The sequence below is a fragment of the Symphalangus syndactylus genome, chromosome 14 (assembly GCF_028878055.3).
Source record: "Symphalangus syndactylus isolate Jambi chromosome 14, NHGRI_mSymSyn1-v2.1_pri, whole genome shotgun sequence".
In the NCBI taxonomy this organism is placed as follows: domain Eukaryota; kingdom Metazoa; phylum Chordata; class Mammalia; order Primates; family Hylobatidae; genus Symphalangus; species Symphalangus syndactylus.
In genome coordinates this window covers 56,304,260-56,327,185 of record NC_072436.2, presented here as the reverse complement: position 1 = coordinate 56,327,185, position 22,926 = coordinate 56,304,260, and the positions used below count along the sequence as shown (strand labels likewise).

The following is a 22,926-nucleotide window of genomic DNA, read 5'->3' as shown; positions in this document are numbered from 1 at the left end:
CAAAACTCTCGCTAAATATTTTATTTTTCCCTCTAACTGCTTAAAAGCCAGCATTCAAATCTCAGTTACTTACCAATAGGTTCGTTTCCCTGACATTTTATCAACCATGATATAGGTGTCTTCCCTGTCGTCTTGCCTCCATTATAACCACTAAGATAACTAATAACTATCCTTCCTAAGTTTTCTAGTCCAAACAAGAATCAACATTTCAATCTGAACCCATAAATCTGGAACACAATCTACGGTTACAAAACCAACTGTTGGCCAGGTACAGTGGCTCATTCCTGTAATCCCAGAACTGTGGGAGACCGAGGCAGGAGGATCACTTGAGGCCAGAGTTGGAGGCCAGACTGGACAACATAGTGAGATCCCATCTCTACTAAAACTTCAAATATTAGCCAGGTGTGGTGGCATCTGCGCATGGTCCCAGCTACTAGGGAGGCTGAGGTGGGAGGGTCGCTGGACCTCAGGAGTTTGAGATTACTATAATCATGCCACTGCACTCCAGCCTCGGGGACAGGGTGAGACCCTGCCTTCAAAAAAATAATTGTTCCATTACCAATTTCTTTAATAAAGAATCGGAACCACAAAATGTTGTAACAGTAAAAAATCTAAGACACATTTATATCTATATAACTGAAATACTAAACAAATTCTAGAAGATAAATGAGTACCTTCATTCTCTTATGAATGCTTAGAGTTTAAAACTTCTACCTATTTGCTTCCTGCAAGGTCTTACGCTGATCCTCCAGGTAGGTAACACGAAAAAAGAAAAATATTTTAGGTTTATAATCCTTTTAAATGCTTTATATCTGTATAGCATCCAATTTTTCAAAAACACACATATATCACAGCTGGTCTTCGTAAGTGAGGCTCAGGGAAGTGATATTCCACATCACATGTTGTTTTGGACATCCCTGATCAGAACAAAGGATTCAGCTCAACTTTAAGCCAACTCTAATTCACTTTAAAAGACCACAGGCTCAAAATAAAAGTACCAACCTCCAACCAAACTCTCACTAAGGATTTGATTTTTCTCCCTAAGTGCTAAAAAATGGTGGTACCTATAAATGCCATGGAAAACTTGAAAGTTCACTTGTAATGGAGGCATACTAAGAGGCCAATCAGAGTTTTCTTTCACTTAGAATCAGAACTCATAAATCACTCCTTAAGATTAAAACAGACTCAATTTTAAAAAGAACTTGACATTGAGACAAAAATGTAAAAAGACTGAATTAAGAGTTTAGCTCTTTTATATATATAATAGTAAGAGGAAAATAAAATAACTATATTTGAAAAGACAGCAAGTCATTAGTCAATCTTTGAATGCCATTATGCTATTAAAAATGTTTTAATCCTTTTTCAAATTATAAAAGTTATTTTTAAAAATCTGGAAAATACAGAATGCAAAAATAATCATAATCCCATTACCACTGTTAGATAAGAATGTATATTCTGCCTTTTTCTTTATGCATGCATACATAGTATATATTTAAGCAGAATTATACCATATGCACATTCGTATCCTGTTTTTATTTAATATTACATTGTGAGTCTTTTCCCATATTCTTAAATATTATTCATCAACATAATTTTGTAATGGCTGCAAGGTGAATTAGGTACTTTTAATAGAGATTTTACTATTTTTACCTCAGGTCTAAGATTCTAAATAACCTAAAAGGCTAGTTAGAACACATCTACTATCATTTCAATTCTTTCTGTCATTTTTCCAGAAGGGTGCAGTTAGGTTAATATATACACCTATTAACTATCATAGTTATAAAAGATTAAGTTCGGCCGGGCAAGGTGGCTCATGCTTGTAATCCCAGCACTTTGGGAGGCCGAGGCGGGCGGATCACGAGGTCAGGAGATCGAGACCACGGTGAAACCCGTCTCTACTAAAAATACAAAAAAAAATTAGCCGGGCGTGGTGGCGGGCGCCTGTAGTCCCAGCTACTCGGAGAGGCTGAGGCAGGAGAATGGCGTGAACCCGGGAGGCGGAGCTTGCAGTGAGCCGAGACCACGCCACTGCACTCTGGCCTGGGTGACAGAGCGAGACTCCGTCTCAAAAAAAAAAAAAGATTAAGTTCATGTTTTGTTTTTTTTGGAGATGGAGTCTCACTCTTGTCACCCAGGATGAAGTGCAATGGCACGATCTCGGCTCACTGCAACCTTCGCCTCCCGGGTTCAAGAGATTCTCCTGCCTCAGCCTCCCGAGTAGCTGGGATTACAGGTGCCCACCACCACGCCCAGCTAATTTTTATATTTTTAGTAGAGACGGGGTTTCACCATATTGGTCAGACTGGTCTCCAACTCCTGACCCCAGGTGACCCGTCCACCTCAGCCTCCCAAAGTGCTAGAATTACAGGCATGAGTCACTGCACCCGGTCTCATGTTATACACACACACACACACACACACACACACACACACACACACACACAAATCCACTGTAGTGTCTAATCTTATACACAGAGTTATTTCCCTCTTAATCATGCTAAGTAACACAGATTGCTAATTTGAATCAAAGGGATTTAAACAGTGGATCGTCTACAGAAAACAGATAGGTTTACAAGTACAGGATTCAATATTCATAGGAAATCATTTTTGAAAAAGTGTGTCCTTCTATTTCTTGGAGATTCAGAAATCAAAGACTATTTCCTACCGAAACAGCAAAAACTAGCCCCATGCTAGTTTCAACTGAGTTGGCCCCTCTGGAGCAAATCTTACTATGACTTGGAGCCATAAACCCACAAAAGTACTGAGTCGGGCCAGGGGCAGTGGCTCACACCTGTAATCCCAGCACCTTGGGAGGCCGAGACGGGCGGATCACGAGGTCAGGAGATCGAGACCATCCTGGCTAACACAGTGAAACCCCGTCTCTATTAAAAATACAAAAAAATTAGCCAGGCGTGGTGGTGGGTGCCTGTAGTCCCAGCTACTCGGGAGGCTGAGGCGGGAGAATGTCATGAACCCAGGAGGTGGAGCTTGCAGTGAGCCGAGATTGCACCACTGCACTCCAGCCTGGGTGACAGAGGGAGACTTCGTCTCAAAAAAAAAAGAAAAAAAAAAAAAAAAAGTACTGAGTCATGTCACTGAGGAAGAAGAGGAAGAACACCAGTGAATGAAGAGAGTCTGAGGCAGGGGTGGGACAACCATGAAGGATGAGGTCTTGGAGAGTAAGGCCACCTCTAGAACAAGGCTTTTTAGAACAGGGAAAAGGCTGTTAAAAAATAAAAATTCCCGGCCAGGTGCAGTGGCTCACACCTGTAATCCCAGCACTTTGGGAGGCCGAGGCAGGTGGATCACAAGGTCAGAAGATCGAGACCATCCTGGCTAACACGGTGAAACCCCGTCTCTACTAAAAATACAAAAGATTAGCTGGGCGTGGTAGCACGCGCCTATAGTCCCAGCTACTCAGGAGGCTGAGGCAGGAGAATCGCTTGAACCCAGGAGGCAGAGGCTGCAGTGAGCCAAGATCACACCACTGCATTCCAGCCTGGGCAACAAGAGCAAGACTCTGTCTCAAAAATAAATAAATAAATAAAAATAAATAAAAATTCCCAAGGCTTGTAAATTTGATATACCCACAAAGTACAAAGTCAACTCAGAAAAAACTGGGGCTATGGATACCAAGAGGAGAGACTAATGGCCCCAACTCTATCCATCTCTCTTTTCTCTGTACTGGAATCTGTAGTTGCAACTAAGCCTATGTTGCTTAATCCTCCACCAAGTCTTTTCTGTGTTGTTGCTACACAAATGACCTAGTTACTAGGAGACTTCCAAATTAAAGTGAGTTGTATCCATACAATGAAATACTCTATGGTCATAACGTCGCACTGCAGAAGTCCATGGAAAAATGCAATATATTACATTAAAAAAAGCAGAAGGCCAGGTGCGGTGGCTCACGCCTGTAATCCCAGCACTTTGGGAGGCTGAGGCAGGTGGATCACAAGGTCAAGAGATCGAGACCATCGTGGCCAACATGGTGAAACCCTGTATCTACTAAAAATACAAGTATTAGCTGGGTGTGGTGGCACGCACCTGTAGTCCCAGCTACTCAGGAGGCTGAGGCAGGAGAATCGCTCGAGCCCAGGAGGCGGAGGTTGCGGTAAGCCAAGATCGCACTACTGTACTCCGGCCTGGTGACAGAGCGAAACTCCATCTCCACCCCCCACCAACAACAAAAAAAAAAAGGCAGCAAACTCAGTATTTCATAGTAGGAATACAGATGATTATCTCTTTTTTATTTTTCTGTATTTACCAAATATTCTAAACTAATCGCGAATTGCCTTTATAATCCTAATTTCTTTTTCTTTTGGAGAAGGAGTCTCGCTCTGTCACCCAGGCTGGAGTGCAGTGGCGCGATCTCAGCTCACTGCAAGCTCTGCCTCCCGGGTTCACGCCATTCTCCTGCCTCAGCCTCCCGAGTAGCTGGGACTACCTGGGACTACAGGCGCCCGCCACCATGCCTAGCTAATCTTGTTTTTGTATTTTTAGTAGAGACAGGGTTTCACAGTGTTAGCCAGGATGGTCTTGATCTCTTGACCTTGTGATCCACCCACCTCGGCCTCCCAAAGTGCTGGGATTACAGGCGTGAGCCACCTCGCCCGGCCAATCCTAATTTCTTTTAATCTGCCTAATGCTGAGTTTTAAATTCAATCCCCATTTATTACCTGACAAGCTAGTCTCAGTTCAGATTAGACTCTTTTAAATGCTATCACAAATAAGAGTAGTGTTAGTGAACAATATCTCCTTACAATTAATTTTTTCCAATTAGATGTCCTATCTCCTCAACTAAGGCACGAATGAAAACATGAGTATATTCTTGGTGTGAATCTAAGTCAGCAAGAGATATGGGCCATGATTCAAGGCCTCAGGTGCCCCAAACGAGGGGACTAAAGCAAACTAGTACTCCCCAGAATACAACTGGTAGCATGTGAGATAATTCTAGGACGTACATCAAGGAACATTTTCATTTTAACAGTACATTGTAAACTAATCACTAAAATCTTAATTCATGTAAAAAAGAAGAAAAATTCAGATACAAGAAATCCTTTTCTTGTTTCAAGAAACAGGAAGTTTGTGGCCATTCTACATACATTTAGTGAAGAAACTATATGGTCTATACTGCTGGCTCATCAGGTGACTGGGAGAAGAAATACAGCATTGTGTCTGCAGTGCACGGCTCAAGCTGGCGTAGGGATGGGTGTCTCTGGTTCCCAGTGGTGACAAATGGCCTGTAGGCAGATGGGTTAAACTTTGAGTTAGACGTTTCGCAGCTGTGGAAAAACACTGCTAGCATCAAATAATCACTACTAACAAAAATAAGTCACTAAAATCCTGAACTTTTAAGAATCAGATTTTTAGGACAGTCTTTCTTTTAAAAATAAAACTTTTGACCAATAACAACCTAAATGCCCAGCCTAGTTGAGAAAGGTATAGTTCATCCGCACAATGGGGGCACCTGGGTAAAGAAGTAAATTTGTCCATACTGCGGTTTCAGCACTGCATCGCTAATCTAGGTCAGCAGTCTACTCTGGGCAATTGGCGCCCTCTGCTGTAAACAGCCAGCAACATATTGCTGTGGAAAGACCTGCAACTAGCCAGGTCAGAAGAACAAGGTGCAGGAGAGCACGTACACTATCCTACTCTTCATGTTAAAAAACAAGGAGCGGGTGTGAATGCATTTCATAGACTAACCCAGAAGTATGTAAGAACCTGGAAACAACGGTTGCCTCTGGGGAAGAAATCTGATACATTTAAAACTGGCTATGAGGGACTTGCTTTTTTGTATTTTTTGGAATTGTTATCATCAAGCGCACATACTACTTAAAAAGTTTTTAAACATCCATGTCTTAGAGGCAGCATCTAATCAATTCATGGAGGGTAAAGTCCTGTGAGGAAGAGGGGAGGGTGAGAATTGGTGGATGTGAAGAAATGGGAACACTGCTAACAAAAACAGTGTACACACTCTTAAACTTTGCATTTCAATAGAGAAACTAGTGACTCCAAGAGAAGTGATGAAGGGAATTAAAACAACCCTTGAGGAAAAAAAAAAAAAAGATTATTTAAGAATATTAGGCTTCAAAAATAGAAAACCAAACAGTGACAACAACAGCTATTTTCAAGTCTATGTGAAGTTATGAAGAAGATGGTAACAGCTGCTTTATGGCCACAGAGGGCCATAGACCAGCAATGATCTTACGTGGCAATAACAAGTAGTATTAAATGGTTACAGTAGGCTATCAAAATATCTCTATTGCATATAGACACTGAAAAATAAAGGAATAATCTCCTTTTAATTAAATTAGATGATCTTTAAAATCATTTAAATATCTAATTTAATTAAAAGGAGGCTACTCCTCTTTTAATTAATTTAAATGATCTAATTAAATTAGATTATTTAATCCAATCCTTTCATTTTTCAAAATAAACTTGGGCCTATGAGGTTAGGGACTTGCCAAAAGTCACAAGACTAGTTAGTAGGTGGGATTTAAACCCTAATTCTAATTCCAGATGAGTTACTCAACTGCACAGAGGCAGACAGATGACACACTGAGTTCCCTCTTAGCTCATTTAATGAATTAGTCAATAAAAAGTAGATAGGAAATACTGGCTTTTCGTTTTTAAACTCAGGACTTCATCATTCTAAATTCCATCATGCAGCATACACTTTAGCTTTAGCTTTTCTTGTATGCTCCTTTTCTTTTTTTTTTTTTTTTTTTGAGACAGAGTTCTGCTCTTGTCACCCAGGCTGGACTGCAGTGGCACAATGTCAGCTCACTGCAGCCTCCACCTCCCAGGTTCAAGGGATTCTCCTGCCTCAGCCTCCCAAGTAGCTGGGATTACAGGTGCCCGCCACCACACCCAGCTAATTTTTGTATTTTTAGTATAGACAGGGTTTCACCATGTTGGCCAGGCTGGTCTCAAACTCCTGACCTTGTGATCCACCCGCCTCGGCCTCCCAAAGTGCTGGGATTACAGCCATAAGCCATCGCGCCTGGCCAGCTCTTTAATTTTCAACAAAATATCTTATTTAATATTAAGTTACTTATAATACTAAATAAGATATTTAATCTTGTACTGTTTAGTATTGCAATCTCTGATATACTTCAAAAAGTGTAAAATCATTACTAATAAATTTAGAATTCTTTAACTTTTTTTGAAAGCCTGAAATACTTCTCCTATCTAATAATGTACCTTAAAAGGTCCAACTGTCAAAAGCAGAAAGAAATTGACTTTAGAGTTGAGAAACAGTCACTTAAAATACACTGTTACAACTGACTTTGTTTAAAATGTGTTATAATTTTTATAACAGGAGATGGCATCAGCTTATGCTAAATTACTCAGTTACAGATTATCAATGATCAATTATCAGTTTTGGTTTTGTTGTTATTCTCTGAATTATTATTAATTTCAGACCATGAAGTCCCCATCTCAGGAAACAATTGCCCTGGAATCCAAAATGGGCCAAGTCCAAAAAGCACCCTCATGTGGGTCAAGTCAAAGACATGCAGAGTCCTTTGGGAGGCCAAGGAGGGTGGCTCACTTGAGGTCAGGAGTTCGAGGCCAGCCTGGCCAACATGGTGAAACTCTGTCTCTACTAAAAATACAAAAATTAGCTAGGTGTGGTGGCGCATGCCTGTAATGCCTATAATCCGAGCACTTTGGGAAGCTGATGAGGGCAGATCACTTGAGGTCAGGAGTTCGAGACCAGCCTAGCCAACATAGTGAAACCCCGTCTCCACTACAAATACAAAAATTAGCTGGGTGTGGTGGCACATGCCTGTAGTCCCAGCTACTCGGGAGGCTGAGGCAGGCGAATCGCTTGAACCCAGGAGGCAGAGCTGCAGTGAGCCAAGATCAAGCTATTGCACTCCAGCCTGGGCAACAGAGCAAGACTCCATCTCAAAAAGAAAAAGAGAAAAAAAAAAAAAGAAACATAGTCTGACCTCGAGGAGGGTTTTGTTTCAGCATTTACGGTTTTCACCATGATGAACTTCTTCCTCCTAATTTAAATCTCATCTATTAAATCAAACCAGCTGATCAATATGTTTGAGAGATTTTAGAAAATTATTGCTATTTGACCAATCTATTGCAGCATTTAGAAAAATACTGTAATAGGTACTAAGGAAACTGTTGTAGGAAAAAGAAAATGTAATGATAGAATTCTACCTAACTCAGCTGTAAATACATACACAAACTTAATAATAAAAACACTGACCAGAGATTCATCAAAATTGTGCTCATAACTATGCTGGAGAAGGCAGGGACAATGAAGAGTTAAATTTTCAATTAACATAACAATTGATAAATTGAAAATTTAACTCTTCATTGTCCCTGCTCTAAGCCTAATACACAGAAACTACCCCGTAATTGTTATTTAGTTACTATTTTGTAAAGCCTTGAACTATAACAATTGCAATCATAAGAAATCTGAAAATACTCTTCAGATCCTATGTAATTGCATCATAAAGAATGTGATTATTGCAGTAAGACTAACCAGGCTAAAAAATGAAAAAAGAAAGAAAAGAAAAAAGCAGGTGATTACTTATATTTTTTAAAACTACAGAAACTATTCTGACATTAGATCTTATGAGAAAAGGTAGTAGCATTAATGAATCTCACCACTGCTGAGAACACTCTTCCAGGCCAAAATGGAAGCTGCTGGTAAGGTGTTTAGGGAACGGTGCCTCCCCAATAAATGTCCTGCAAATTGGAAAAAAAAAAAAAAATTTAAGATACATTTCCGTGTGAAAAGGAACATTTTAAACAGTAACACCCACAAAATATATCTATAGAATAAAGAACCAAGAGAAGGGAATAAGCAATTTCTGGGCTCCAGGACAACTTGTCAAGTAGCTGACATCATACCTCATCTTCTCCCTTCACCCTCACATTCAACCAGTTACCAAGCCCTTCAGTCTCCTCAAAAATCAATCCACCTGCCAGCTGTACCTTTTCCTGTGGCCTCAATGCCCCTTCTTTGCTCAAGCCTCATCACCACTCAGCCACAGAGTAACAAGTTTCCTAGCAGGTTTCCCACTTTCAATCTCTCCCCCTCTGCTTCATGGCTTTTCTAAAATAACAGGTCTGGTCACTTCACAGCTCTGATAGATTATTCTCTGGCTCCCTACTACCTTCAGAACAAAGTCAAAACTCCTCAGCATGGCCTACAGGCCTGCCACATGGCCCCAAGCTTCCACACCAGCCTGCTGCCCCATCTTTCTCTCCTCCACCTTCCCTCTGGCCATGCCAGACTTGTAGTCAGTCTTGAACCTACTGTGCTCTCACATACTTCCGTGTCTCTGAAAGGTTCTGTTTGTCTGAAACATCACCTCTTAGTGAAGCCTCCCTGATCCTACAATGTTCCCCCTTCCCTCTGGAACCCCCGCAGCACCACGCTGACTGTACTGTGTACCCCCTCACACAGTGTGGTACTCCAGAACAGGCTCTGACACAGCATTTACGGGCAAGTGATTTTTGACAAGGGTGTCAAGACCATTCAATGAGGAAAGAATCATGTTTTCAACAAGTGGTGCTGGGACAACTGGATATCAACACGTAAAAGAATGAAGTTGGCACCCTACCTCACATCATATATAAAAATTAACTCAAAATGGACCAAAGACTTATAGGTAAGAGCTAAAATAATGAAACTTAGAAGAAAACATAGGGATAAATCATCATGACCTTGGATTTTGCAATGGCTTCTTAGATGAGACACCAAAAGCATAGTAACAAAAAGAAAAAAATAGATGAGACTTCATCAAAATTTAAAACTTGTGGCTTCAAAAATACTATCAAGAAAGTGAAAAGACACACAGAATGGGACAAAAATTTTGTAAATCATAGATCTGATATAAGGGTCTTGTACCTAGAAAACACAAAGAACACCTACAATTCAACAATAAAAAGACAACCCAATATAAAAGTGGGCAAAATATTTGAATAGCAATTTCTTAAAAAAAAAATATATATATATATATATATATACAAATGGCCATTAGCACATGATAATATGCTTCTTATTCATGAGGGAAACGCAAAGCAAAACCACAAACTGATACCACTTCACATCCACTGGGCTGGCCAGGTAAGGAGGCTCATGCCTGTAATCTCAGCACTTCGGGAAATTGAGGCGAGAGGACTGCTTGAGCCCAGGAGTTCAAAACCAGCCTGGTCAACATTGCGAGACCCTGTCTCTACAAAATCTTTTTTTTTTAATTAGCCAGGCATGATGTCACACACCTGTAGTTCCAACTACACAGGAGGCTGAAGTGGGAGAGTCACCCGAGCCCAGAAGTTTGAGGCTGCAGTGAGCTGCAACTGTGCCACTGCACTTCTACCTGGGCAATGCGACAAGACCTTGTCTCAAAAAAAACACAAAAACCCACATCCACTAAGATGGCTATAGTCAAAAAGACAGACATTAAGTGCTGGCAAGGAAGTAGAGAAATTGGAAGCCTCACATACTGCTGATGGGAATGTAAAATGGTGCAGCTTTGGAAAACGGTTTGGCAGTTCCTTGACACCTAAACATACATGTCACATGTATGGCTCACACCTATAATCCCAGCACTTTGGGAGGCCAAGGCGGGAGGACTGCCTGTGCCCGGGAGTTAGATACCAGCCTCGGCAACATAGTGAGACCCACTCTACAAAAAATAAAGAAAAACTAGCCGAGCATGGTGGCATGCACCTGTAGTCCCAACCACTCGGGTGGCTGAGGTGGGAGGATGGATTAAGCCCAGGAGATGGAGGCTGCAGTGAGCCGTGATCGTGCCAATGCACTCCTGCCAGGGCGACAGAAGGGGGTTAAAAAAGAAACATTAAACACAGTTTCCATATGACCTAGCAATTACAATCCTAAGTATATACCCAACAGAAATAAAAATATACTTACAAAAACATTGCACACAAATGTTTCTAGCAAAATAGGCCTAACAGCCAAAAGGTGGAAACAACCCAAATGTTCAAACGATGAGCAAATAAACAAAATGTGGTATTCATACAATAGAATATTATTCAGCCATAAAGGATGAAGTGCTGGTACATGCTACAAGGATGAACCTTTACAACATTATGCTAAATGAAAGAAGCCAATCACAAAAGACTACATATTACATGACTCTACTTATATGGAATGTCCAGAACAGGCAAGCTACAGAGAGAGAGAGGGAAAGTACATCAGTGGTTGTGCTGGAGGCCAATGGGAAGCTGGGAAGTGACAGCTAAAAGGTACAGGTTTTCTTTTTATAGTGATTATAATGTTCGCTGCATTGCTCTGGTGATATACTAAAAACCACTGAAATGTACACTTCAAACGGATTATTTGTATGGTATGTGAATTATGTCTCAACAAGGAAGCTGTTACCAAAAACAAAAAACAGGCTTTGGAGCCAGGTGATATGGGTGTAAAAACCTGATGTTCACCTAGCCTAACCTTAAGCAAGTTTCTGAATCTGTGTGCCTTAACTCCCTCATCTGTAAAATGGGAATAGCAGTACATACCTCATGAAGGCATTGCAAAGATAAGGTGGGAAAAATGAAGGAAAGCTACAACAGCTAGGAGCTATTTGAACAGGGCATTGAAAAAGCAGGAGACGGCCAGGCGCGGTGGCTCACACCTGTACTCCCAGCACTTTGGGAGGCGGGGGGGGGGGGGGTGTGGATCACGAGGTCAGGAGTTCGAGACCAGCACGACCAACATGGTGAAACTCGGTCTCTACTAAAAATACAAAAATTAGCCAGGCGTGGTGGCAGACGCCTGTAATCCCAGCTACTCAGGAGGCTGAGGCAGGAGAATTGCTTGAACCCGGGAGGCGGAGGTTGCGGTGAGCCGAGATCGCGCCATTGCACTCCAGCCGGGGCGACAGAGTAAGACTGTCTCAAAAAACCAAAACCAAAAACAAAAAAACAAAGGAGGAGACGGAGACAACATGGACAAAAGAATGTTCAAGTCAGATTTTCTGCCAAATGACGTCAGGTCAAAGATTGCAGCTAAATGAGTTTTAAAATACACATATTCGGGCTTTAGTGGTCTTCAGATTTCGAAACTACAAACGGTGGATTGTGGACTTCCAGTAAAATTGAGCAAACAGAAAATGCAAAGTCAATCACGGAGCGTTTCCTAGAGATAAACGTTATGCTGGAGGACAAACCCACGCCAACATCAAATGAACCCGGGGGTCGCACGCGCCCCAAAGGCGATGCTTGCCAGTTTACGCTCCTCTTCGCCAAGCACGCTCAAGCGGTTTCGTGAACTGGGAAGAACTCTGAAGAACGACGTCCAGTTCCTCATTTTACAGACAAGAGTTCCGCGACCCAGGGAGAGGACGCCAGCAAGGTCACACAGCGGCTCCGGGGGAAAGTGGGGGCACGGCGTGAGGAGCCGGGGGCCGCGGCTTCTCGCTTCCCTCCGCCCCGGCTTCTGCAGGCCCCAGGCGAGCCCCCGACTCCTGGCCCGCTCAGAGCCCCTGCTCCCGGCGTCTCAGCTCTCACCTGCCGTCCCGCTACACAGCACGGGGAGGCAGCCCACAGCGCGCACCACGGTCGCCATGCTGGAGCCCGAGCTGCGCCTCGGCCTCCGCCCAGGGCAGCCTTGCCCACCGCCTACCGCGACTGCTCCTCGTCAAACGGCAAGCCTTGGGCCGCAGCGGATTTCCTGAGGCCCGAGTCCACGCAGCAGCGCAGGCCGGGGTGAGAGACTGTCCGGACGGGCCACACGGCAGGCGGAGCCCGGCGCGGCCGCGGACAGCCCTGCGGGAGCCTCGCGTTAGGACCCGAGGGCGGGGCTTGGACTGGCGGCCGGGCGTGGGCGGGGCTAGCTCACGCCTGCAGCGCCGGAGAGAGGGCACGACCGGCCGGGTGAATTTGGCTGCTCGTGCACGGGCTCTGGAGGGGTACGCTGGCGGGGGACCCTCGGGCTCACCCGAGCTGGCACTGCGGATCCCTGCGAGGTTCATAGAAGCAGGGAAGGGGGCCAAGTGCAATGAGGATCCAAGGGATGAATAAGCGAGGAATGTAGAGAAGGTGTTCATCCCCAACTCCAGTAAAGCTCTGAGTTTCATTAGATTAAGCACTTAAATGACCTACATTTCACATACACTTGTGGATTCATACTGATTCTAACGTTTGGTCACACATGCATATGTCAGCCCTGGGCCATGGTTTTTTTATTGCCTCCATACCATCTACGCCTACTCAAGTGACCCACACACCTGCGACACAGAAGGACACAATGTTGTAAGAGGATAGCCTGCTCAGAGAAACGTCTGGTTTTCGAGTCTAGAATAAGAATTTTCAAACATACACAAGAGTAAAAATACTGACAAGCTAGAGTTAAAGATTATCAAGAGGAACACAGTTGTTTCATCTATTATTTTCCCATTTTCTTTGCTGAAATAGACAACTTATTTCACTCCAGGTTATTTTGATGCACACCATTTTCAACACACCTTTTATATATTGAGTTAGCGAAATTAAGAGAAAAGAGATTGATTACACCTACGTGTAAAGCCAACTGCTTCAGCATAACTGGGAACATGGTAAGACCAGCTAATTCCATGAGCAAGGACCTACTGCTGCACTTCATTTGCTGTGGAGTGAGTTCCTAAGTCAGAGGCAACAGTGTGTGAAATAATTAAGTTCAAGGATAGTTGTTTTGGCAGACGCATTGTGGGCAGGAACAGCAAATCCATATCCAAAGTGTCTATTCTAGTGAGAACAATTGCTGCCCTTCCATGGTCCAATGTAATCAACCTACAACCAGATAGCTGGCTGAGCCCCCAGGAGTGTTGCCATATCAGGAGCTGTAGCCAGATTGTCCCTGGCGAGTGAAAGTCCACGTTGACCCCATGTGTAACCTCCATCCCTAGCCCTTTATTCATGAGTCCATTTGGCTAGGTAAAGAGGCTGACTGACATCCACAAAATGGGTTATTCTATCCACCTCATTAAAATCCTCTGTGGAGGTCGCCCTTTGATAAGCACTCATGTGGGAAATAATTATCTTCACATTCTGGGCTGAAGTTCATCCACATACCTGTTCCCTAGACCTCTTTGTCACCAACTTCCTAATTATGTTCCTCTCAAGTACTGACCATCCAGCCAAGCCATTAGCCACTGCTCATGAAAAAGTATAGATCTATACTTCTAACCAGGCAAAATGAACAACCCAGCACACTACTCTTAATCTTCTTCCCACTGGGAGGATTTCCCTTCGCCGTCCTTCAGAAGCATCCCAGAGTGGGATTGCAGTACTGCAGCTGTCCACTTTCAGGTGATACCAGCAGATCATGCAGAACCATGAGTAAACCAAGCCCAAGAGTTTTCTTCTTCAGGCAACTGATCATAGGTAATTCCTCATGAAGCTGTGGGTAGGGGTTGAGAGAGAAGATCATGTAGCTTGCATGTTCAGGTCCTGCTCCAGTTCAGTTTCATATGTACCACTTCCATTCGATGATGGAGTGTTGCTGTGCACACACAACTTTATGGCTTGGTGGTCATACCACAGCCAGTTCATGATGAGCAGCTTAAACTGCATGGTAAGTTGCTGGTCAATGGTCAAGCCTTCAGACTCTGTTAAGGCCCAAAGCAAGTTTTGATTACTTAGTCGTTTGTTTCTAACTTTTAAATTTGAAATAATTACAGATTCAAAGATACAGATAGGAAGTTGCAAAAATAGTACAGGGAGGTCCCATGTATCCTTTACTCAGTTTCCCCAAATGGTACATCTTACATAACTATAGTACAACATCAAAACCAGGAAGCTGACATCGGTACAATCCATAGATTTTATGAGTTTTACATACACTCATTTGCGTATGTGTGTGTGTAGTTCTATGCAATTGTGTCACATGTAGATTTCTGTATCCAGCGCCACAATCGAGATACAGAACTGTTCTATCTCCAAGACCACCTGTGCTTCTCCCTTCAAGTCAAACCCACCCCCTCTTTTATCCTCTCCTCCACCATCTTTAACCCTTGGCAACCACTAACCTGTTTCTCATCTCTATAATTTTATCATTTTGAGAACATTATATAAATCGAATCATATAATACATGATCTCATGACTGGCTTTTTTTCACTCAGCATAATACCCTTGATGTCTGTCCAAGTTGTTCCATGTACCAATAGTTTCTTCCTTTACATTGCTGAGTAGTATTCCATGGCACTAACATTTGTTTAACCATTCACCCATTGTAGGACATTTAGTTTGTCTCAAATTATTATTTTTCTTTTTCTTTTCCTTTTCCTTCGACAAAGTCTCGCTCTGTCGCCTGGGCTGGAGTGCAGTGGCATAGTCTCAGCTCACTGCAACCTCCGTCTCCTGGGTTCAGGCGATTCTCGTGCCTCAGCCTCCTGATTAGCTGGGATTACAGGCGTGTCCCATTACACTCAGCTAATTTTTTGTATTTTTAGTAGAGATGGGGTTTCACCATGTTGGCCAGGCTGGTCTCAAACTCCTGGTCTTTAAGTGATCCACCCACCTCGGCCTCCCAAAATGCTGAGATTACAGACATGAGCCACTGCGCCCAGCCTGTCTCCAGTTATTAACCATTTCAAACAAAGCTGCCATGAACATTCATATATGTGATTTTTTGATATTTAGAAATTTTATTTTATTTTTATTTTTTTGAGACAGAGTCTCACTCTGTTACCCAGGCTGGAGTGCACTAGCGCGATCTCGGCTCACTACAAACTCCCCCTCCCAAGTTCAAGCGATTCTTCTGCCTCACCCTCCTGAGTAGCTAGGCACAGGCCTGTGCCACCATGCCCAGCTAAAGTTTGTATTTTTGTAGAGACAGCATTTCACCATGTTGGCCAGGCTGGTCTCAAACTCCTGACCTCAAGCAATCCACCTGCTTCACGCAATCCACCCATCTCAAGCAATCCGCCCGCCTCAGCCTCCCAAAGTGCTGGGATTACAGGCATGAGCCACTGTGCCCAGCCAGAAATTTTAAAATTGTGGTAAAATACACATAACATAAAAATTGCCATCTTTTATTTTTTTTTTTTTTTTGAGACGGAGTCTCACGTCTCGCTCTGTCGCCCAGGCTGGAATGTAGTGGCATGATCTCAGCTCACTGCAACCTCCGCCTCCTGGGTTCAAGCGATTCTCCTGCCTCAGCCTCCTGAGTAGCTGGGACTACAGGGGCCCACCACCACGCCCAGCTAATTTTTGTATTTTTAGTAGAGGTGGGGTTTCACCGTGTTAGCCAGGATGGTCTCGATCTCCTGACCTCGTGATCCGCCCACCTTGGCCTCCCAAAGTGCTGGGATTATAGGCGTGAGCCAACGCGCCTGGCCCATCTTAATCATTTTTAAGTGTACAGTTCAGTGGCATTAAGTACATTCACATTGTTGTGCTACCATCACCACCATCTATCCACAGAAGTCTTTTATCTTTCAAAACTGAAACTGCAGCCATTAAACAGTAACTCCCCATTCCCCTCTCCCAGTTCTGGCAACCAACATTCTACCTTCTGTGTCTATGAGTTTAACTTCTTTAGGTACCTCATGTAAGTGCAGTTATATAGTATTGTCCTTTTGTGACTGGCTTATTTCACTCAGCATGTTGTTCTCAAGGTTCATCCAGGTATAGCATGTGCCAGAATTTCCTTACTTTTAATATTATGAATAATATTCCATTGTATGAATAGATTATATTTTATTATCTATTCATCTGTCAATGTACACTTGGGTTGCTTTCACCTTTTGGCTATTATGAATAATGCTGCTGTGAACATTACTGTGCGGATAATCTCTTCAAATCTCTGCTTTCAATTGTTTTGAAATATATCCATCATGTACATGATTTTGTGTGGCTGTAAGTTTTAATTTGGGGGGATAAATGTCAAGCCGTGAGATTGTTAGATTGTGTGGTAAGTATATGTTTAGTTTTTAAAGAAACTGCCAGCCGGGCATGGTGGCTCACGCCTGTAATCCCAGCACTTTGGGAGGCCAAGGTGGGTGGATCACCTGAGGTCAGGAGTTAGAAACCAGTCTGGCTAACATGGTGAAACCCCATCTCTACTAAAAATACAAAAATTAGCCAGGTGTGGTGGCACACACCTGTAATCCCAGCTACTTGGGAGGCTGAGGCAGGAGAATCACCTGAACCCAGGAGGTGGAGGTTTCAGTGAGCCAAGATTGAGCCATTGCACTCCAGCCTGGGCGACAAAAGTGAAACTCCATCTCAAAAAAAAAAAAAGGAAAGAAAGAAAAAAAGAAAGAAACTGCCTAAATACTTTCCAAAGTGGCCATTCCATTTTATATTCCTGCCAGCAATGTGTGAAAGATCTAGTTTCTCTGTATCCTCACTAACATTCAGTATTGTCCCCATTTTTTTTAGCTGCTCTCATAGGTATGGTGACATATCATCATGGTTTTAATTTACATTTCCCTAATAGCTAATGATGTTGAATTTTTCAGGTGCTTCTAGAATTACCATCTGTATAACCTCTTGAGTAAAATGTCTGTTCATGTCTTTTGCTCATTTTCTAGTTGGATTGTTTGGTTTCTCTCACTGTTGTGTTTTGAAAATTCTTTGTATATTCTACATGTGAGTCCATTTTCTTTTTTCTTTTTTTTTCTTTTTTCTTGGAAACAGGATCTTGCTGTATCACCCAGGCTGAGTGTACTGGCACCATCATAACTCAATGCAGCCTCACACTCCTGGCCTCAAGCAATCCTCCTGCCTTGGCCTCCCAAAGCACTGGGATTATAGGTGTGAGATGCCACACCCAACCAAGTTCATTTTCAAATAGGTTGTTTGCAAATATTTTCTCCCAGTTTGTAGCTTGCCTTTTCATTCTTGTGGAAGGGTCTTTCACCAAGCAAAAGTTTTTAATTTGGATGAAGTCCAATTTATCCTTTTTGTTTGTTTGTTTTATGGATCATAATGTTGGTGTCATGTCCAAGAATTCTTTCCCTAATCCATGGTCTCAAAGATTTTCTCCTGTGTTTTCTTCTAAAAGTTTTGTAGTCCCAATTTTACATTTAAGCATGTGATCCATTTTGAGTTAATTTTTGGACAAATGTGTGAGGTTTAGGTCAAGGTTTATCTTTTATTTTTATTTTTGTCTATATATATCACTCCTGCACCATTTGTTGAAAAGACTATTACTCCTCCATTGAATTGTTTTTGCACCTTTGTAAAAAAAAAAAAAAAAATCACCTGCACACACTTGCATGGATTTTCTATTCTGTTCCAAGGCATTTTCAAAAGGGAAGTTATTATATGCAGAGGATGGCATGGTTTTGCTCCAATATCCTCAGGTCTGCACTGTGATTCACCAACAGCAGCTTGCCAGAGGCTCCACACAGCATCCCTATCTGCCACTGATACTTCAAACACAGTCATATCTGCTGGGTCATGGCAGAGTGGCAGAGAAGCTCATACAGCAGTCTGGATCTTCTAGCCATCTCTTGTCTTGAGCCCGACTCAAAGCTAGCAGTTTTTCTGCTTACTCAGTAAATAGGTCACAGTAGCACACCCAAATAGGATGTATGTTACTTCCAAAATCCAAAAAGGCCTACTAGGCTTTGTATCTCTTTCTTAGTGGTCCCCCTTAAGAGGCCAAATGCAACAACTTTTCCTTTACCTTGGAAAGATATCTTGACATGCCTCAGACCACTAGGATCCTACAAATTTTACTAAGGTGGAAGGCCCCTGAATTTCTGTGGGATTTATTTCCCACTCTCTGGCATGCAAGTATATTGCCAATGTATGTATCTAGGTTAGTCACTACTTCCTACTCACCAGATCCAATCAGCATAATATGATCAGTGTAATAGGCCAGTCTGATCTCCTATGGAAGGGAAATGCATTCGAGGTCCTTTGAAACTAGATTATGACTTTGGACTACAGGTTAGATAGATGCCTGAAGTAGGACACTGAAGGCGAAGTCCTGGCATTGCCATCTGAAAGCAAACTACTTCTAATACTCTTGATGAACAGGATTAGAGAAAAAAAGCATTGACCACATTAATATGCATACAAGGTGCTAGGGGATGTACTGATTAGCTATAAAACCACATCTGAAACAACAGCTGCAATGGGAGTCATCACTTGATTAAGTTTACAATAGTCCACCATCATTCACCAAGTGCCATCTATCTTTTGAAGAGGCAAAATGGGCAAGTTTAATGCAGATGTAGTAGGAATTGCCTCCTGGCATCTTTCAAGTCCTTGATGGTGGCACCAATCTCTGCAGTCCCTCCAGGAATATGATATTGCTTTTGGTTTTCTATTTTTGTAGGTAGAGGCAGTTTCAAAGGCCTCCTCTTGGCTCTTCCTACCATAATAGCTCTCATTATAAGGTCACAGAAGCCATGTGGAGATTCTGCTAGTTGCTGAGTACATTTATGTGAAGTATGGAATCCGTAGCTACAGGAATAACCACGGGATGGGTTCTGGGACCTGTTGCGCCCACTGTGAGACAGACCTGATCGAAAACTCCATCAATTACCTCATCTCTTTATGCCTCTGCTCTGACGGGTCACTGTGACATTTTGGGTCTCCAGGAATTGGTGTCATCTCAGAGCCAGTGTTGAGTAATCCTTAAAACATCTGGATATTTCTCTGTCCTTAATGCATAGTCACCCTGGTAAATGGCTACAGGTACCTTTGGGGAAGGCTGAAAGGAAGATTAACAGTGTACATTTTTGGTAGTGTACCAATGCCCTTCCTGAAGGGGGACCTGGCCTGCCCTTCACTCAAGGGACTCTGGATCTGTGAATTCACTCAAGTCTGGGAATCGATTGAGGAGACCTGACTCCCTCTTTCGGTGATTCAAGTCAGACTTCTGTTCACTAGGCCTAGATCTTTTCTGTTTATACAAATCCAGTAAGACTTCAATAGGTTCTCCATCTCTTTTATTTCCAGAAACACCAAAGGTAGCAACACCAAAGGTCCTGGTGAGCCTGGCCATTCTGATAACTGTGTTTGTTCTACTGTCTATATGGTAACCATACCCAACTTCTGTTCAGTGATTAAGTGCCACCACAAAGTGCCTGTCACCTCACTATCTTCATTGTGTTTAGTGTTTTTTGGGGTTTTTTGGTTGTTTTGTTTTTTTGTTTTGTTTTGTTTTGTTTGTGTGTGTGTTTTTTTGAGACAGAGATTTGCTCTTATTGCCCAGGCTGGAGTGCAGTGGCATGATCTCGGCTCACTGCAACCTCCGCCTCCTGCGTTCAATTGATTCTCCTGCCTCAGCCTCCTGAGTAGCTCGGATTACAGGTGCCTGCCACCATGCCCGGCTAATTTTTGTATTTTTAGTAGAGACAGGATTTTACCCTGTTGGCCAGGCTGGTCTTGAATTCCTGAACTCAGGTAATCCACCTGCCTCGGCCTCCCCAAGTGCTGGGATCACAGGCGTGAGACACTGCATCCGGCCTAGTGTTTTAGTTTGATGGTAGCTGTTCCCTCTATATTTTTGACCTAAAGAGCCATGGCCACATGCAGTGGCTCACACCTGTAATCCCAACACTTTGGGAAGCTGAAGTGGAAGGATCACTTGAGTGTGGGAGTTCAAGACCAGCCCTGGGCAACATAGGGAGACCCCACCTCTACAAAAAGTTTTTAAAATAAAAAATTAGGGCTGGGCATGATGGCTCATGCCTGTAATCCCAGCACTTGGGGAGGCCGAGATGGGCGGGTTGCCTGAGGTCAGGAGTTCGAGACCAGCCTGGCCACCATCGTGAACCCTCATCTCCACTAAAAATATAAAAAAGCCAGGCATGGTGGCAGGCGCCTGTAATCCCAGCTACTCAGGAGGCTGAGGCAGGAGAATCACTTGAACCTGGGAGGCAGAGGTTGCAGTGAGCTGAGATCCCACCATTGCACTCCAGCCTGGGCTACACGAGCAAGGCTTCGTCTCAAAAAAAAAAAAAAAAAAAAAAAATAGCTGGGCATGGTGGTGTGTCCCTGTAATCCCAGCTACTTGAGAGCTGAGGCAGGAGAATTGCTTGAACCCAGGAGGCGGAGGTTGCAGTGAGCCAAGATCATGCCACTGCACTCCAGCCTGGGTGACAGAGTGAGACTCTGTCTCAAGAAAAAGAAGAAAGAAGAAGGAAGAGGAAGAGGAGGAGGGAGAAGAAGAAAGAAAAAGGAGGAGAAGAAAGAAGGAAGAAGAAGGAAGGAGGAAGAGGAGGAGGAGGAAGGAGAAAGAAGGAGGAGGGAGGAGAAGGAGGAGAAGAAGGAAGAAGAAGGAGGAGGAGAAGAAGAGGGAGAAAAAGAGAGGAGGAGGAGGAGGAGGAAAGGTGGAAAAAGCCATCACAGAGCTCTTCAAGGACGCTGAAGCTCATCTCACAACTTATTTCTCACAACTGTAGTGAAAGGAGGATCCTCTGACCCTCTCAAGGTGGGTGAGCAGGTCTCATAAGATAAATCCACTCTATCATTCTAATCTCCCCAAGCCTTTGGATCTCTTCCTCTGTAGTATACCAAGGAAATTCTGGTATTTCAGTTTCCTCTGGTATAGGCCACTCTGAGCCTACACTTCTGTCAGTCTATGAAGAAAACTGTTGGTGACATTTTTAGCCTCTTTAGCCAAAACATTGACTCTGAAAGTTTTGCTTAGGGAGGAGTTTCACTTCCAGGGTGGCATGGTGAGGAGCTATGCAGACCCACTCCCCAGTGAAATAAGCATAATCGGTGAAAACTATTAAGAAGTTTTTTAATCTCTGGAAATTGTCCTAAGGACGTGCAGCAAATGAAGAAACATTTATTCATCTCCTCCAACTCCTAGTTGAAGAGGCTAAATTCCTACTGTGTGTGGCTGAGAGATCAGAGGCTTCCTTCCTCCAAACTGCCCCCACTTACAGGATAAGCCTGGATCACTGGTGCACCAGGCTGAGGAGATAGGGCCTCCCATTGCCCTCCTCTCAGTTCATTCATTGGACAGGGATTCCACACCAGGAGAATCAAGCCAAGAAGATCTGAGGCTACCACCCCCACCCATTGCCTGGGAGTAGTGGCTCAGAGATTTTGCCCAGTAGGAGAGAGAGTCCACAAGACTAGAGAGCTCCAAAGCTACCCCTGAAGGAATTGACTTTATTTAAAACAGAGTTTGGGGAAGTTCAAACCTAAGGGAACTCTTAAGAACAGTGATTTTGTTGGTCAGCTAGTAGGAGGAGTCTGGTAACACCACTTAATTAAGCACAGCCAGCTAGGTCAGCCAGAAAGAGACACCTAAGAGGCCTCCAGGGGTCTCTTATTTATTTATTTATAATCAAGAATATGTGATTTTGGAGGAGGATAGACAGATTGACAGAACAGATTAGAAAATCCAGCAATACACAAATATGCCTGTTGTGTAAGACCTAAAATTAAAGCCCAATAATATGGACTGCTGCCTTGACATCTGGTGAAATTAGGAGGGCTCCTAATGGCCTAACAGTAAGACCTACTCCCCACTCTTCCTCGTGGATAAGAACCAAGCAATGCTCTATATCAAAGGGACCAGGCACAGTTCTTGCTTATCTCAGAGTAATGGGGTTCAGTTCCTGCCAGCCCACAGAATTATTCAAACAAACCAGTACATCCTCCCACAGGAACCAGGAGTCATCTCTCCCTCTTAATACTACAAAGCCTGTTTCCCACCGCTCTTGCTGGTTCACTCTGTTCCCAAATGCAGCCCCCATGTTGCCCAGTGAGCATGGGGTATCCTCCTCTCAGTACATGTGAGTCATAAACCACTGTGGAGCTCTTCTTTCCAGTGTCAGGTGTCAGGTGTTCAGCCATCCCCAAACCCCAGAGCTGGAATCTTCCCCTCACCAACAGAGTGAATGAGAGGGCATTAAAACAATGCCCAACTGATTTTTTTACTAAGAGGCCAAAGCAATTCAGCGAGGAAAAGATAGCCCTTTCAACAAATGGTGCAGGAAGAACTGGACAACCGCTGGCAAAATAAA

General features: G+C 43.3%; 1 protein-coding gene across 1 annotated transcript in view; it reads right to left on the bottom strand.

Moving 5' to 3' along the window:
* MRPS5 (mitochondrial ribosomal protein S5) overlaps positions 1 to 12,811 on the bottom strand; it is a 36,776-nt gene extending 23,965 nt beyond the window's left edge. The window contains exons 1-3 of the mRNA XM_055242656.2: positions 12,508 to 12,811; positions 8,632 to 8,712; positions 5,103 to 5,240 (exon numbers count right to left, since the gene is read on the bottom strand). Coding sequence (XP_055098631.1) covers positions 5,103 to 5,240; positions 8,632 to 8,712; positions 12,508 to 12,565 — 277 coding nt within the window. The 5' untranslated portion in view covers positions 12,566 to 12,811. The remainder of the gene's footprint in view (positions 1 to 5,102; positions 5,241 to 8,631; positions 8,713 to 12,507) is intronic.
* Positions 12,812 to 22,926: the final 10,115 nt, after the last annotated feature.